Source organism: Crocodylus porosus, unplaced genomic scaffold (genome assembly GCF_001723895.1).
Source record: "Crocodylus porosus isolate Cpor-Errol unplaced genomic scaffold, CroPor_comp1, whole genome shotgun sequence".
NCBI classification, from domain to species: Eukaryota; Metazoa; Chordata; order Crocodylia; family Crocodylidae; genus Crocodylus; species Crocodylus porosus.
This window is the reverse complement of record NW_017728886.1, coordinates 215,055,171-215,073,148: the sequence shown is the minus strand read 5'-3', so window position 1 is coordinate 215,073,148 and position 17,978 is coordinate 215,055,171. Positions and strand designations below refer to the sequence as shown.

The 17,978-nt window shown below is 40.6% G+C and overlaps 1 protein-coding gene across 2 annotated transcripts in view; it reads left to right on the top strand.

The window, feature by feature from the left end:
- Positions 1-17,978, top strand: part of STAU2 (staufen double-stranded RNA binding protein 2) — a 230,467-nt gene that overhangs the window by 53,534 nt on the left and 158,955 nt on the right. For both annotated transcript variants that reach the window (XM_019549301.1, XM_019549293.1), the window contains exons 6-7: positions 7,332-7,491; positions 13,749-13,856. In XM_019549301.1, coding sequence (XP_019404846.1) covers positions 7,332-7,491; positions 13,749-13,856 — 268 coding nt within the window. The remainder of the gene's footprint in view (positions 1-7,331; positions 7,492-13,748; positions 13,857-17,978) is intronic.

The window sequence follows — 17,978 nt, the reverse complement described above, 5'->3', positions numbered from 1 at the left end:
TAATATATTAATACTTTATTTGTCTTTTTGTGTATGGATTTGATGGCAAAAAAGGAAGAGGCCCCAAGGGCTCCTTAGCATGCAATTAATATTTTGGCCAGAAAAGCAGCAGATTGTTTCAGTATGCTTACACGTTATGACATCATATTCCAGTAAAATTATAATGAACAGAAATTTTGTTTGTCTCTGTGGCAAACCAAAATGAGTTTTGTAATTGTCAGCAGACCCTGGTGATTTATTTAATTATAGTGGCGCCTGCTCACACCAACTTAGTTAGGGGTCTGTCAGCATTTCTATTATGAACCCCTATTTTCAGGGGTTTATAACTATCCATAAACAGTTGTTCATTGCTTAAACTTGGCATTCAAGGTCACAGGCATGGAGCAAATTTCCAGTTTCAGGTTGTCCTTTTTAAATAGTACCAGTGGAGCCAGCTAAAATACTCTTGCATGGGGGGCTTCCTGATTCTGTAAGGCCGAGAGAAAATAAAGGCCACAAATAGACGTTCAGTTCTAGTGGGTATTGCTGGGAGAAGGAATATACAGGAATTGAGCCTGCAGCTCCTCTTCCCTACTGCTCTTGTCTCCATCAGACCAGAATGATTCAGTCCTCCTTGTCCCCGGGGAGAGTGAAGTAATGGGAAAAGACCTCCCAATTTGGGGAAAGTACTGGGAGCATCCTCCAACCTTCCACTCCCAGTCTCCCAGAGTGGAGTGGAAGGAAAGCTGAGCGAAGTCCTCAGCCCATTCCCCAAATTGGGCAGTCTCTGCTCTGGGGAAGAGATGGAGAATATTGTCTTATTGCTCCTCAGTCTGTCCCCTCCCTTAGCCAGATGGGTGGAAGGGTACAGGTTACAAGACAGTTTCTGTCACAAGGGAGAACTTACAGGTGGCAGCCTGAAATCTTTCTCCCTGAGTGGGCATGTATTCTGCTGGAGAAATGAATGAATGCTTATACGTACCTGGTTTCTATTGGAAGAAACAACACCTGTATGTGGCCAAAGAATATCTGCTTTTGTGTCTTTGATTACATGCAGTTTGTAGGCCTTATGCTGTACTTTCATTTTCTTTTTTGTTATTGAGTCCCTTGCAGTCGCAGTTATCAAGGGGACAGTATCATTGTAGGAATGGTTGAGTCAGACATAGGTAGCATGCAAATTACTATTCAGGCTACTGTGTCTATATAGTCGCTAAATGTGCAGAACTATTCATTGCAGGAGACTTTCTGCTGCTGTTGAAGAAATCTGTTTTCCACACTTGCATACTGCTGGACTTTGTTAATGGTCATTTTGTAATAGTATGCGACTAGGTTTAAGGCAGAAGGTGCCTGTAATTGAATTTCCCTAGCTGGTGGACTTGTGGGGTAGAACTTGCCATATGTAGCAGAACATTTGGTTTAAAATGATGCCAGGTTACAGGCCAGTTAAACTCTCTAGATCAGGGGTGCCCAACCTTTTTGAATGTGGGGCTGGATCATGAACTTCTATCACCCAGTGGGCCGGGGAGCCATATTCATAGACCTCACAGGAAGTAGTATCACATCAGGAAGTGATGTCATGTGACCTTTGACACCAATGAAGTTGCAGGAAGTGACAATGGAATGGGTCTGGAAATGTGGTTTAAAATCCAGAATAAAAACAATGAAAACAGTACCTGACCTGGACCCCATGAGGCAGCAGACATCCTGCCACCAGTCAAACAAGACCTTGGGAAGAAATTTCCAACAGCTTCTTGCCGATGGGAGGAGGTAGAAATTAAAGAGAAAACCTCTTCCCCTTTTCTTTTTGTCCATGTGTTAACTGACAAGGCACAGAACAGAGCCTGAAAACCTCACTGTATTTCCAGTACCAGGCCTCTGTTCACAGAGGTTAGAACAGCGAGGAAGTGGAACAGACTAGCCAGGGAAGCTGTAGACTCTCCATCATCAGAGGTGTACAAAAAGATGTTGGACAGCACTGGTCGGGCATGATCTAGGCCAGCGTTTCTCAAAACATGGGTTGCAACCCAAAAGTAGGTCTCAAGAATATATGAAAGGGTCATGAGCAAACTTGAAAAATGGGTTCTCCTTTAAATGAGAAAAACATAGAACTGTGGCTTTTCTCTTGTGGGCTGGCAGGGTTCCAGCCTGCAAGGGGCTACTTGGGGCCCCACCATGCCCCACACACTGGGGCACTGGGGTCTGGAGGTAGGAGCAGTGAGGGACACTGGGTTGGGACTGACCATGTGTGTTTACAAATTGGGTCCTGGTACAAGAAAGGTTGAGAACCACTAATCTAGACCAGGGTGGGCAATTATTTGAGGCAGAGCGGAGCAACACAGGGCACAACCCTTGCCCTGAGCTTCCCTCCCTTGTGAAAGGCAGGGACCCCCCACACACAGGTGCCGGGATCCCACAGTCACCGGCTCAGCCCTGGGGGAGGCGCCGTCTTCCCTCTCCAGCCCTGGCCCTACCTGAGGTGCCCCAGCTGAGCAGGAGGCGGCAGAGACGCACCACGAGGGCAAGCCCAGCTGCTGTGCCGCCTCCATGTGTCTGCATCACCATGCTGGGCTGGAGGGAGCCGGAGCTGGGGCCAGGGCCAGATGGCATCTCGGGGCGCAGCGAGCGCAGGCTCTGCCCAAGCTCGGGGCCACCCTGTGGGGCGCGGCCAATGCCGACAGCCTGGAGGGAGGAGGCACCTGCCCGCCAGGCTGCCTCTCGCCTGCAGACGGGGAGCGGCGAGTCGCTAGGACCAGGAAGCAGTGGCTTCCCCACATGGTGCTGGGGGTGGGAGGAGGTGGGCCAGGTCTGCACTCTTCCCACTCACACCGCATCGGCAATGTCAAGCTGACGCACGGTGCATGTGGGAACCTTGTCTCTTCCTCAGCCCTTCAGCAGCCATTAGGAAGCTGCTGAGGAGCTGGGGGAGGGACAAGGGGCGGGAACAAAGTAAACTGTGTTTACTTTCGTTTGCCGTCGCAGCACTGAAGGCCACAGAAAATGCCTTGGCAGGCCGCATGGTGGCCCACGTGCTGTATGTTGGACAAGCCTGCTCTAGATCTTACAGGTCGCAAAACTCCCAGTTACTTATGCTGTAAGCCAAGGTGTTCCCTCGATGTGTACAGTTCCTAGTTACACAAAAAGTTTAATATTAGGACAGCATCAGGGAGACAAAGGTAGAAAAGAGTCTTTGTGTGTGTGTCTGCTTCATAAAGACCTTCTACTCTTTATTCATCTAATTCATTTCTAAATATAGAACTTCATATGTTTAGTACTAAATCTTGCTTTGTTACCAGAAGCCCCCACTTGTTTATAATCTATTCACTTGTTATTTTGTAGTTTGCTTGGGTTTATCTGTTTGCTATACACCTACTTTGTATTGTCTGGGGGTTTGATTATGGCTTATTTCATACAAAATGAAAACTGTGACTGAGGGGCAGAAAAGTACTTAAATACTTTTGTTTGTTTGTTTTTTACATTTAGCTAGTTGAAAGTCTCTGTAAATCCACAGATTGTGTGTAATGATGTGCATCGTTACTCTCTGAAGACTGCCTGCCTGCTTTGCTTTGTGGCTGAAGCAGATCAATGAAGACTTGGCAAATTTTTAAAATTGTAGTTTGGAAACTTTTGTGATAGAAAATGTTGCACTTGTTGCTTTGTTGTGGTAATCCAACTCCCTTCCCCCTTATTGTTTTTAGTGCTTTCTGGCACAGTTACTCAAACTTGAAGTGCTGGAGAATCTTATTGGTCAACAAATAGAGTTAGGGAGCTAGAACCTCTCTCAGGGCAGCCTCTTAATCTTTTGTTGCACTGTTCATTTCATAATGCTACTTGATATACAACAAACATTACATTGTGTCTTCAGAAGTTAGCGTCATTATTATCTTGGGGGCTATGATTAAACCAGTTTTTCCTGCTCCCTAGTCTTACTCTCCTCTCTCTTCCCACACTCTGCTATGCCATGCAGATGCCAGAATTCTAGCAGTTATATTCCACTCTGAGCAGTTCAGGTGTTGTTTTATGTGTTTCTGGCAGTGTTTATGCTATCTGTCCCCTGCTTGAGACCAGACAGACAAAAGTCTAATTACTCTGCCAAAGCCAGAGAGCTTCATGAGACTGTAGAATCACAGGCTGAGCGAGTTTCACTTTTCCTTATTACCTTATACAGCAAAAGCTTTGTTATCTGGCACCCATGGGGAATGGGGGGTGCTGGATAACAAAATATGCTGGTTAATTGAGAAGCCCAAACAGGTGTCTTTGCCTGTTTAGGCCACCACTTCTCCTGCCGCGTGTGGGGTGTCACTGCCCCTCCCATGGGCCCCAAGGAACAGGAAGGCAGGCCCCACGCAGCCTGCTATGCCCTGGGCCGTGGGGGCTCAGCAAAACCAGAAGTGCTACAGTGGGCACTTCGGGTTTCGCTTTTACCTTACAAGCCAACATGCCGGTTAATAGAGCATGCTGGCTTATAAGGTGACAGTTAAGCTTTTACTGTAAATTATTCATAAGTATACCTTTTCTTGAAAGACGGTGTTTTGTAAAGTGGATTATGGTTCACATGCTCCTCTGTTGCATGGTATGAAAATGAAAGCCTATTCATTTTACATAAAATGGGTCACCCTCACTGCATAGTTGCCAGCTGCTGTGCCACAGTAACTTTTGTTTCAAGAGAAATGTGCAAAGAAGTGGGGATTGCCTGGTGCTGGTGTGAAAATTTAGAAAAACTGCTGCTCTATATGGCAGGTTCCCTTCTATAAACGGCAGAATTTATCAGTGTTATGTTGGCCCTTACTTCATACAGACACCATTTAATCACTTACAGCATGTACAGATGTTCACTCTCTCAGGATAGACTCTCCTGGGACTGTTTTAACCCTGGTTGTTTCCAGGTTATTTTTTTCTTGGAGCAACCATTTTTATTCTGGGAGAAAAAGTTTGAGCATCTATATACTGGTGGCTTCTGGTAGAGTAGTGACTCTTCCAGGAGCAACTGAATGTCTGTACAAGGCCATAGGCAAATCCCAGATTGGAGAGCCAATGATCGAAAACACTGCTTTAATTGACATGCACACAGCATGTAGATGGTGACTGAATGTGTGGGATACTGTCTTATGTTCTCCACTGATCTTCAGCCACTGTAATAGTTGCTCACCTTGCATAGATAACATGCACTATGTTTTTTGTCAAAACTCCACTCCATGGTTTCTAAGGCCGTAATAATGTCAGATCAAATTATGTATATGCTGAATAAAAGAAGTTAAATCAAAATAAGTTTCCATGTAACATTTAACATAAGGTTAGCTTCAAATGGTGAAATTCTACCTTAAACTTCAGTAATTAGGCTATCATGTACCATCCTTATTCAGGCAAAATTCACACAAAAGCCAATGGATATAACTGTAGCTCTTGGCCCTTGGTAGCTAGGTGTGTTAATGCTTCACTTAACAAACAAATCAACAGAACCATTCAACATTAAATGTGTCATAATCTATGGGGCAATGAAATAAACCATTGATCAGTGTTTCCCAAACTTTTGATGTCTGGGGCAAACTTTTTTTCTGTATTAAAAATGGCAGCACAAATGTACTCTTACATCTGAAAAGCTATACATTTATATATTTTCAAAACATGAAACACATTCCATTCCACTGCTAGAAGAAATTGTACCAATGCTGAGATATCCTGTAAAAAAAATAACTCCATTTTTTTTTCTGAATTTCACGGCACTCGAGTTGAAAATTACTGAGAGAGATTGAAATTCAGGAAAAGATATGGAAGGGGGGCCTTGAGGCCAAAAAGTTGAGAATCACTGATCTAGCTGGAACCACTTAAGACCAACTTAAGAATACTGTGCCCTGCTCTTTCCACCGTCTCCTCCCCTCCCCGCCCCTGGTTTGTACCTTAGGGGACAAAGGCAGCTCCTGCTGCTGAGGCTGCTCGTTCAGGGTCTCGCACACTGACCATTAATTACATCAACTATTTAAACATTTTATATACTTGGTAAACATATCACTTCTAATATAATTTTTTTTCATGAAAGGAATGTGCAGTATTAGAAGATCCATTGTCTGAGGATTAAAACCCTGGAACATTCAACATGAGGCAATTCACAGTTGTCTATAAAAAAAAAAAAACCACAACAACAAGCAAACAACCATATTACCAGCTATTTTTTGCTTTCCATTAAGGGCTAAGAGTTAATTATCTTCATCTAATAAGCTGAATCAGGTTTTCTAGTTCAAGGAAAAAATGCCTCCCTCTCTGTAGACACTGAAGATCTACCCATCCATTTATTTAGCTACTTAGATTCTTGTGTTAGCACTCATCACTATATGGCACATTTCAATGCCAAAAATAGCAACATCCTCTCTCTTTTTTCCATTCTTGCTAAAGGAGGGAAGGGAGTTGTTTTAGTTACTTTACTATAGAGCACCTAAGTGTGGGATTTAAAGGTATGAATAAACATATCACTTTGGAAAAGTTTGGTTTATGATAGTCACTTCAGTCAGGATATTTAACTTCTTTACCTTAGTGTTCCCCTGCTATCTTCTCAGACATATTCAGACAAACCCTGTAATCTACCTACAGTAGTGGCTGTTATTTCTATTTATAGTACTTTAGAAATACTCAGGCATTATGATAGGGGAGGAGAGGGTTTTTTTCCATAGCGTGCTAGAAGCTCTGATTTGAGCTCCCAAAAAAAGGATGCAGGCACTCTATCCAAAAACTTCTCTGCATCCTAATTCCAAACCTCTTCCTATAATAACTAGTTTCTTTGCCCTCCCTGCAATTCCAGTTACAAATACTCTCAATACCAAATCTCCCTTCTTAGTCTTTTGTCTGGGTCTCTGGTTCTCCTTGCAACCTCTCCAGCAGCTGCTGCTACCCAGGAACATTTCTGAGCCCTTACTGGAGAGAACTTGGCCTCCTTCTTCTTCCATATCTCTCTTTCTTGTGAGGGAAAGGAGCCACTTTTAGATAGCCCAGCACTTTCCCAGTGTAATTTGCACAGGAGTCTCCAACTCTTACCAGCCTCAGCAACTACTATTCCCAGCATTCCTCTGGGCTGAAGCTGGAAATAGGTTAGGGCTGCACACTTGACTTGCCTTAAAAGGAGAGTTACAAGGCCATGTTAGTGATCTCGAGGTGATAAGTTTGAGTTATAGGCAGGATTGTTAGAGGCTGACAAGAAGACATCATATGTTTGGATCTTTGTCCTATGCTGTGACTCAAAAGTCATGTTGTCTATCATAGTTACTACTGTATCTTAAATAAAATTCACATTCGGTTTTCATAAATTTATATTGTTCATTTTTTACTCATAGCAATGTATTAACCTATTCATGACTTCTTCCTAGGTATCACTGCCCAGTGCCTAAAATTTTCTATGTCCAGTTGACTGTTGGCAACAGTGAGTTTTTTGGTGAAGGAAAGACTCGTCAAGCTGCTAGACACAATGCTGCAATGAAGGCCCTTCAAGCTCTCCAGAATGAACCTATCCCAGAAAAATTACCTCAGGTTCGTGGTTAAAAACGTACTGAGGCTAATTTTCAAACTTGGGTACCAAATCCCACATTTGGATTCTTGCATCATAGAGTAAGGTTGTAGAAAAATAACAATTCAGTGCATTTTCAGTTATCGTTTTAACATCCATGTTTTTCTGCATTGTTTGCACATACATATTTAACATTTTTTTGAAACTAGAACAGGCTCTAATTTCAATTTGTAAATGAAAACTATTTTAAATTCAAGTGATGAAAAAACCAAGGTTCTTTTTATATTACAAAACACTAATAAAATAATAAAGTTATTTGGAAGCTGAAAGGGGAAGAAAAATATGTGGAATCATAGTGATTGAAGGAAAAGGTGTAGCTTGTGGGTGGAAGTACTGAGGGCCAAATTACCTCAGCTCTAAAAAGACGTACAAGGTGTATGGTAACATGGTTCTTTATAAAACTAGTTACAGCTTATTTTTTAGTTTTCAATTTTTGTAGTGATGAATTCACTTGGATGTAATTATAACTAAGCTGCAGACCAATACTGAAGGCAACCAAATATAGATATATGAATGTATTTATTTCAACAGCCCAATGCTGAAGGAAGTGGTATGAAGCAAGGAATTGAACAAACTAAATTCAAATTGTCGAGAGCAAGTATTTCATTTGGAAACTAAAGCAGCTACATAGAAATGATATGTGATCACCCCTGGAAAGTACAGGAAAGGCCCATTTAACTTGTGGCCTCGCTGAGCTATTTAATTAATTCTTGAATTATTAATAATGATATTATTGAATGTGCTTTACAGATTAAATCAGTCTCTGTCTTAACAAGTTACTACTTATTCTAATACATTTCAGAATACCAGCAAGGTTGCCAAATAGTGACTTGTATTTTTGTTGTGCTTGTGCTTTAGGAACCTGACTGAGCTCACTAAATAACTTTGTACAGACCACTGAACAGCTGTCAGATGGGTTTAGGTTTTTTGGCCTGTTGGTCCCTCAGCGGATCATTAGTTTCCTTCAGTGTTGTAATGGTCAAAGGTTTCATAACTTTAAAAATGAAAATATTCCTACATATTTTAAAGAATATCTAAGCAACCCCTCCCCCCAATCTCACAAGTAACTTTGGAAATGAAAATCCCTGTAGCAACAAGATTGCTAAGGAATTAAACAAGTATCCTTAGAAGATAAAGAAAGCTCTCCTTGCACTCCTTTTTTTGCCCAGTCCTATCAAGAGCATGTACAGAGCAATAATCTAAAAAGCTTACCCACAGTTTATTGTTTGATTTCTTTTGAGGTGCCATTTAAGACCAGAGAGAATTTTCTGAATCAAAAAGGACAATTGTGCTGCTTATATTTCTTTTACTATTCCAGTACCATACCTTAGTAGTCTTCCTTATGATCAAAGGAGAGTTTGACTAACCCCCCTTTAATTCTGCCATCATTCCTTTTCCAGATCTGGAAGAGTCAGTTAAAAGAATAGTTAGAAATCTTTAAAAAAAAAAAAAAAAGGAAAGTGTGCTTGACAGAATGAAGATCTTGAGTTAGGTTTATTTCTTCCTTTTCTTTTCTCATCTCTTCCAAAGAAATAGTTGTGCAAAGACTTACCTTCAGAAGCCTAGGTTGTAAAGTTGAATTAGTGAGCAGCATTTCTTAGTTTGGTGCATTTTTGGGTTTTGTTAATATTAATATATTTGTAAGAGGGGTCCTTAACTTCCATATGCCTGCTGTCAAGGACAGGAAAACTTCACTTATGTTTCACTTGTGGTTAACATCTTTTAGTTACTGACATTTTTAGTTCCACACAGCAAACTGCTAAGAACTAAGTCTCTATACCAGTAATAATAGGTAGTAATGGGAAATAAATTACATAAATAATATGGGTAGATCTGTTTAGATGTTAATTTCTTCATAGTATATTCATGTAAATCTTAGAAAATATGTTTAACTTAACAGCAGTAAGAACCTGATCTATCTGCCTCTTGATACTAGGTTAGAACAGGTCCTTTAGGATGTTCAGGCTTCAAGGAAGAGAAAAGCTATTCTGTGACAAATCCAAAAATCTTTAATTTTGGTCTAATTCTCCTCATTTGTTTCTTGTCCAGATCTGATTTACTATAATAACTTCATCCTTTTCTTTACCACCTTCCACAAATTGGATAGTTAAACTTATGAAATCCCTACTTAGGCATGAGAAAAACAAACAGGAAGGGACATATTTTGAGAAAGACAGACAGGTTTCTCTTTGGGGATCCAGATTAAGCCATATTAGGATTGTGGGCACAAATTAGGTGCTTGGAGATGTGGCTGCACAGACTTTTTACTTTTAGGCAATAACATTTCAGCTGCTTAGATAGAAGATGGAACTTGGGGGGCTCAAAATTCACCTTAGCCCCAACCCTCCCCGTAGCCACCCCTCCCAGCATCACCCCTGTTAAGCCCTCCCTCTCCTCCCTGGGCTGCTGCTTCCTACCTCGCACAGCTGAGCCTGCCCTGCTCCCACCTGTAGTCTGCAGAGGCACAGTGCTCCCAGTTTGGCCAAATAAGTATGTTTGGCCAGAGGATGTATAGCGCAGCTGCTGGGAAAAGGCTGGTGCCGCTCTGTGCTTGGATGATTCCAAAGAACTGTCTTAGCCTAATTGGCTAAACATGAGTTGAGAGAGATAAAGGAAACTACTCCCCTACCCCCACATATGAGTTCAGGGGATAGTATTGTGAAATGAGAACTGAGTGATTCCTTCATGAGGTATCTAGATTTAAGGAAAAGGCAGCTGGACTGATCTTGGTCAGGAGTCTAGCACGTGTTTGTGTTCAATTCCGCTTTGTTACAAACCTTCTCTCACCCTGAGCAATGTTATCTGTTCCTCATTTGCAAAATATGATCAGTAGTTCTTTCCTTGGAGTGTAATGCGGGCACATAATGTGTGGACACATGAACACTTGGGGTGCTGACAGATGTGTGCTGGGGAGAGGAGGAGGGAACACAGCACTTTACTGGAAGAGGCAATCGCATCAGTTTCACCCGAGTCCCCAGCATCTGTGTAGCTTGCGTACTTTAGCAGCACTTTTTGGCACTTTTATCTAAAAGCTGATTTAATCAGCTCTTAAATAAAAGTGCCAAAAAACCCCGCTGGAGCACATGAGGTATACAGATGCTGGGCGAGCTGGGTCAAACTGATGCAGTGCATCTTTTGGGCATGTCCTGTGCTCAGTGCAGGGGCACACTGAGCTGAAAGTAAAGCGCTGTTTGTTTGGGGTTTTTTTCCATGTCTATAAGCAGCCTTGGAGTTCTTTCAGAAGGGGAATGTTTCAAAAGGGCAGCAGCTGGTACATTTTCATAATAGTATGTGAATGAGCTGAAAATGATTCAGTGAAGGAAACCTGCTCCAACTTTAACATTCCTTCATCCAGAGTTACAGTGGGAGAAGGTTTGCTCCATTTCAGTCATTCTCAGCTTGCTCATACCTTACCGTTAAAACATAGCAGCTGCTGCCCTCTTGAAACTTCCCCTTTTGAAAGGGTTCCAAGTATTTGTGTGTCCACACTATACATTAATAATTGTAACATGCTCAGATGGGAAATTCCGCCCCCCCCAAAGTTACATACTGTCTCCATTTTAGAACTAAGTGAGAGTGGCCATCACAAACTTTAGAAGTAACATTGATACTACTTGCAATTTGGTGAATACTATACTCCTATAGCAGTGTTTCTCAACCTTGTTAGACTCAAGGCACCTCCAGGAAAATGCCAGATCTTTACTTTTACTCGTTTTTTGACTACGGAGAAATAATAGAGCAATTCTTCGGTTGCAAAAAAGCTCAAAACACTAACCCAGAAAGATTACAGTTCATTCAAGTGTTTTTGACACTGTGGATTCCTATTTGAAATCTGTGGGTTTATCTTGTGAACCATGTGTAGGTGTTGACACACTAATATTGTGCAGCACTCTATGGCAGCGGTGTAACTAAGGCAGGGTGACTGGCGCAGGCACCCTGGGTGCTGACTTGGGGTAGGTAGAGTGGAAAAAAAAGAGTGTTACCACAGTTGTGTGATCGTGGCAATGGTAGCAACAGGAAGTCACTGCTGCCTCTATGTGTGGCAGCTGTCCTGGGTGCCCAGCTGTGTCACTATGACTGTGCTTTGCAGCACCATTACAAAGATCTCACCACACCAAAGGGTCTTTTGGTATCCTTGTTGAGAATTACTGTCCTAGAGACTTCTTGCATTGTCTTCACAATATGCTATACTTTCGGATAATATAAATTAAATGCCAGGAAACACCCCCCACACACACACATTCCTGTGGTATTTGACCATCTGAATTGTAGTGTTGGCCTAGAATATAGGTTTTCTTAGATGGGTACCAAATATTCCTCTGTATGTTCTGAACAATATGGAGCACAATAAATAGGGTCACTTTTTTGGTCTTCATAAGTTGGTCATGGTTTAATGAAGAATTCTCTATATACTTTCAGTTTATGATAGTATTGTTTAATATGCTAGGCACAAAATCTTCAGTGCTTTAATATGTATAGAAGAGAAACTTTATGGGCTTGATATTACATTTTGTAAGTGTGGGTAAAGCACTAAGTTATCAGCAGAAAGAAGTTGGGGAACGTAGGGGTGTCTGAACCTGCATTAATGAAAGAATTGCTGTGCAGTTGCCAAATACCTTGCCAACTAGCAGAAGAGATGCCTAAAAAAGGAATGGAGAGCAAAGAGGTGCAGTACTGTGACATGGACACATTTAAACTAGTCAGTCTTTAGACATTCCAATAATCTGTCCGTAACCATCCATTCAATCACTTTATCTTAATGAGTTTAGAAAAGGTGTTTGATGAATGAGGCTTGGGACTGACTGTTGTTCAGTACAAAGGACAATACCTAATACTTTTACTTGAACTGCATCCGTAACCGTGCTTTGTATTGTGTAGCATGGAAAAATATTCCTGGATTCAGAAATGTTAAAGCAGTCATTGTGAGCATGTAGTTCAACACAAGCCATAGAATTTTACCTAGTAATTCCAACATCAAGCAAAAAGCTTTGGCTTAAGCTAGAGCATATCTAAAGAGACTAGAAAGGCTCTGCTTAAAAACTTCAAGTGATATAGAGTCCATCACATCCAAAGGTAAGTTGTACCAGTGCTTTATTATTGTCAATGTAAAAAACATATATATATATATGTGTGTATATATAGTATCTTGTTTGCAGTCTGAATTTGTCTAGCTTCAATTTTCATCCCTTAGATCTTGCTAGCCTTTCTCTGGTAGGTTAATGAGAAATTAATCCTTGTTGTCTGCCACTCCAGCAATTTTTGCATCATCTGCAGACTTTACAAGCAATGATTTTTGTGTTTTCTTTCAGTTCATTTGTAAATATATTGACTAGCATTGACAGAATCAAAGCCTGTCAGAAAATAAAATGAACGCTTTTTACTCTTTGTAGGCATTTGTCTTTTGACTGTTTGAAGGGTAAATCCAAGCTTTCTATGCCTGTACATTGTAGGTGTTTGCTGCCATTAGATTTGGATCACACTTTTTATTAAGCTTAAATGTATAAATTGTTTTTAAAGGGTTAATAAGTTATTACTATATTTTGTAGTCCTTGTGAAGAACCTGACAGTTCTCTGTATCAGTTTTACAATTACAGTATACTTTCAGACTTTTGATGATTGTGCTTCTAAATAGTTAAATCAGTCTTAGTTATCTGTTTGGTAGGAGCCCCAGCTGCTGGCAGTCTGGTATATTAGGTAGTAATATCCTTGAAATTTATGACCTCCAATCTAGAGTCGAAAGTCTGGCTGGACTCACAGGTAAGGGGAAGATCCAAGGTTGAAAACTTTAAGGACTTTTTAGTTCTTAGACAAACAGCTTGAAAGTACTGGTAGTTAAAAGCTGAAGTAGACATATAACATGCCTTGATTTGTAGAGAGACAGGAATGCTTGTAGGGTCCAAAAATTGAAGGCCTTTTCAGATAGGCAGCAGCAGTTAGTAGGTGGTTATAAGAGCAAGTTTCACTGTGGAAGCCTCACGGAAACCTAAGACATTTCACAAACGTGAAACTTTTTTCAAATCACTAAATAATTGTAACTAGAATTTATGAAATAATTATAGAAAAATATTATATCACTGTAAGCAAACTAAGAAATTTGTTGTTTATAATATTATTTTAGGGAAAATACAGTCAGTAGACTTAAAGAGGCATTAAAAGAAATCATAATCATCTTCTTTAAAATAAGAATTTTAACATAATTTATGTTTTTTTCATGATCCAGAATGGAGAGGGAGGAAAAGAAACAGAAGAAGATAAAGACGCAAACAAATCCGAGATCAGTGTAGTGTTTGAAATTGCTTTGAAGCGCAACATACCTGTCAGTTTTGAGGTAAGTATTCTATATTCAGTCGTTTGCTATCTTTGGAGCATTTGTAAAAGCATAACAAGCAACAACTAAAACCCAAATGTCTAAAGACATTTATTGTGCCATAGCATAGAAAATTTCCTCAGATATATTTCATCATCTTGGCATAGAAATTTAAATTGGTTACCACCAATTAGGGGGAAAAATCTCTCTTTCAGATGGAGGCAGATATTATATCTTCTACTGGGAGATTCTGCCAGACATTCAGATACTGTGAAAGATCTCATAGAGACATTTTTTATTATATGCACCATTTTCAAAGAGTCATCTCCTTCCTTCTCCCCCTTCTTTTTTTACTGCTTTTCTATTTCTCCTTGTCTCTAAATTGTTAAATCTGTGAATCTGCTTTTAACATATCTATCTACCTTAAGTAGCAGTAAAGTAATTCTGTACAAATCAGTATGCTATAAATTATACAGGGAAGGGTGGTAATGACTTCTGTGGAGCTACTTCAGCAAAGGTTTTTTTTTACAAGTTGACAATGATTGTATGTGGCTATTAAGATTTGCCTAATCTCCAGTAAAAAAAAAAAAAAAAAATGCTTATATTTTATGTTTATATAGCAGTGGATACCAGTCTAAACTGAACTTTAAAACTTGTCTTGTTTTTATTACTGTGTGTCATATATTCGCACCAAGTGAATTCTGTGTATGGATAGAGATATTTTAAATCATTTTCTCTGTTCTAATGCTTTTGAAAATATGCCTGCATATTAGAATGTCATATTAGATTTGGTGTCATGTATTATATAATTTTACCGGTGTGGGCTTGGTATGGCTACACCACTTTCCTCTGGAAGTGATATATAGTCTATTCAGGAAAAAAACCTGTGCGTATTACTCTTACAACATGTGGATAACATTGGCATTGACTAGAGCCAGGTAACCTCCAGGGACATAGTAGGATCACAGGATTACCTACTGGTCCAAGAATGGTCCATGGGTTCAGCAGAGTGCCTCCAGATGCTTCAGAAGATATAAGGAACTCCACAGTAGGTATTTTTGGGGGTAATCTGCTCCTTATTAAGATTTAATCTTAGCTCTAATAAAGATAAATTATTTAAACTTTATGTTGTTTAAAATAATTAATAGCATTAACTATTATTGTATATATTGTATACACATGTGTGTTTATATATCCATATAAGTGCTCAATCTCTTTTTTTAATCTTGTTAAATTGTTGATACCAAAGCCAAAATCTAATTACCTGTGAGTGGAAAAAGTTTTGAATTTACTAACTTTCAGTTGTATCCAATACCTTCTTGTTCATTTGTTATGAGATGAGCAGAATAGAAACAGTTCTACGGTCTGTATACCATTTAAGTGTACATTTTTCACATTCCTTGTATTCATCACCTAATGTCAACAGTCCCTGTCTTTTTCATCTCTGTGTGAGTTTTTCTGTGCCCCAATCATCATAATATTAATAACTTTTAATTGTCTCTTAATGCTCCATATTAGGTCCTGATCCCCGAGGTATTTTTATCACATGGTTAGTTTCAGAGACTACTATTGCCAAGATGTTAAATGGCAGTATTATTGTATTTAAGTAGGATTATTTGTTTGTTTACGTAAGTAGGATTTTTTTTGAGAACTGTTTAGTATTACTGCAGGCATGTATCAAGCATTCATTACCTGTGTAATATAATAGCTGTAAAATAGTCAGCCTTTTCTGTATCTTACAAACCTTTAGTAAATAAAAAAGCAGGACGGTGTTATATAAATGAGCAGATAGTTAACAAAAAATGTAATGTTTGCAATAAACAGAATTACGTAATTTCTGGAGCATAAAGAGAGTATGTAATGCAAGTCAGGGGCCAAGTCCTGCCCTATGATGTCAGTGGGATCACATGGGTGTAACTGAGGGCACAATTTGGCCCTAACTGTTTGGCTAAGAGAGATTACACAAACACAAGACCTGTACTTGGACTGCCTGATGAAATCAAGATAGGATTTTCATAAAACTTGTTGAATGCTCTCTGTGTATTAAACAACAGATTTAAAAAATCTTAAAGTACCAAAGTCTGATGGGGTGGAATTATACTCCAGTGCTGAAGCTGGGGTGTGCTCATCTTAGCTATGTAGGTCTCCCAGGACAGCTTTCCCCCACAGAGCAAGCTTGTTCTTTCATAGCAGCTTTCAGCTTTTGCCAGACTGTCAGACAGAGAATCATAGAAAATTAGGGTTGGAATGGACCTCAGGTGGTCATATAGTACAATCCCCTGCTCAAAGCAGGGCCATCCCCAGCTAGATCATCCCAGCCAAGGCTTTGTTGAACCAGGCCATAAAAACCTCCAAGGGTAGAGATTCCACAACCTCTCTGGATAACCTGTCCCAGTGCTTCACCACCCTCTTAGTGAGAGTTTTTCCTAACATACAACCTAAACCTCTCTTGCTGCAACTTGAGACCATTGCTCCTTGTTCTGTCATCTGCCACCACTGAGAACAGTCTAGCCCCATCCTTTCTGTAATCACCCTTCAGGTAGTTGAAGGCTATTAAATCCCCCCTTCAGTCTTCTTTTCTTCAGACTAAATAAGCCCAGTTCCCTTAGCCTCTTCTCTTAACTCATGTGCCCCACATGAGTGGCCTTCCTGACCTCATCCCTGCATGCCTAAGCAATATTCTTCCCTAGTCATCTGTCCAAGCTTTCACTTTTTGTAAGCTTCCTTTTTGTGTTTAAGATCACCAAAGAGTTCTCTGCTAACCCAAGCTGGTTGTCTGCCATATTTGCTATTCTTCCTGCACATTGGGATGGTTTGTTCCTGTAACCTCATCAAGGTTTCTTTAAAATACAACCAGGTCTCCTGGACTCCTTTCCCCCTCAGACTGGCTTCCCAGAGAATCCTGCCCATCAGTTCCCCTGGGGAGTCAAGGTCTGGTTTTACAAAGTCCATGTTCCATACTTTGTTCCTCTCCTTTCTTCCTTTTGTCAGGAAGAAAGGAACTTGATCATCTCGTGGTCACTGCTACCCAAGTTGCCATCCATGTCTACACTCCCCACCAGTTCTTCCCTGTTTGTGAGCAGCAAGTCAAGAAGAGCATGGCCCCTAGTTGGTCTCTCCAACACTAGTACCAAGAGGTTGTCTCCAGTGTTCTGCAGACACTTCCTGGATTGCATATGCACTGGTGTATTTTCCTCCCAGCAGATGTCAGGGTGATTGAAGTCCCCCATGAGAACCAGGGCCTATGATCTGGAAACTTCTGCTAGTTGTCTGAAGAAAACCTCATTTACTTTATCCTCCTGGTCTGGTGGCCTATAGCAGACACCCATCACAACATCACCTTTGTTGCTGTCCCCTCTACCTTAACCCAGAGACTTTCAAAAGGTCTATATCCAATTTCATACTGGAGCTCTGAACAATCATACAGCTCCTTTACATACAGCACAACTTCTCCTCCTCTTCTCCCCTGCCTGTCCTTCCTGGACAGTGCTCCAGTTATGCGAGCTATCCCACCAAGTCTCTGTTATTCCAGTCATGTCATAGTTCCTTGTCTGGGAGGACTTGTTTTACCAGCCTCAGTGCATTCGTGTACAGACACCTGAGGTAACTAGCTGATTGCCCTGCTTTCTCAGGAAGAATGAGGAGGCCTTCCCTGTTACCGTCTCCTTTTTGTGCTTCCTCCAGGTCTCCCACATCTCCACTTATCTCAGGACTTTGTTCTTCACCCCCCACAGTGAGCCTTGTTTAAAACCTTCCTCACCAGGTTAGGCAATAGCTTTGAAACCTGAATTTAGATCATCTTGCAAGATGCTGCTCCCAAGTCGGGAACTTGCCATTGTTCCCAAGTTGGCAGGAAAGATTTGCCTTTGTTGCAGCAAAGAGATCAATGAACTGGTTTATGCATTTTAATTTTCATGCATTTTACCTGTGTTTTTTTCCATTATCAAAAGACAAACTAATTAATTAGTCATAGCACATGTTGCATTTGGCATTTGGCAAATTTTGAACAAAGTGTTATGTCTAGTTTAGGTAGAAAATACCATGTGTGAAGGCTAAAGGGTTAATGATGCATTTCTCTTTGCTTGGAGTTACAGTACAAATGTCTTTCCTCTTTTGATAGCTTTTCAGTTTTAGGCCTGCCGA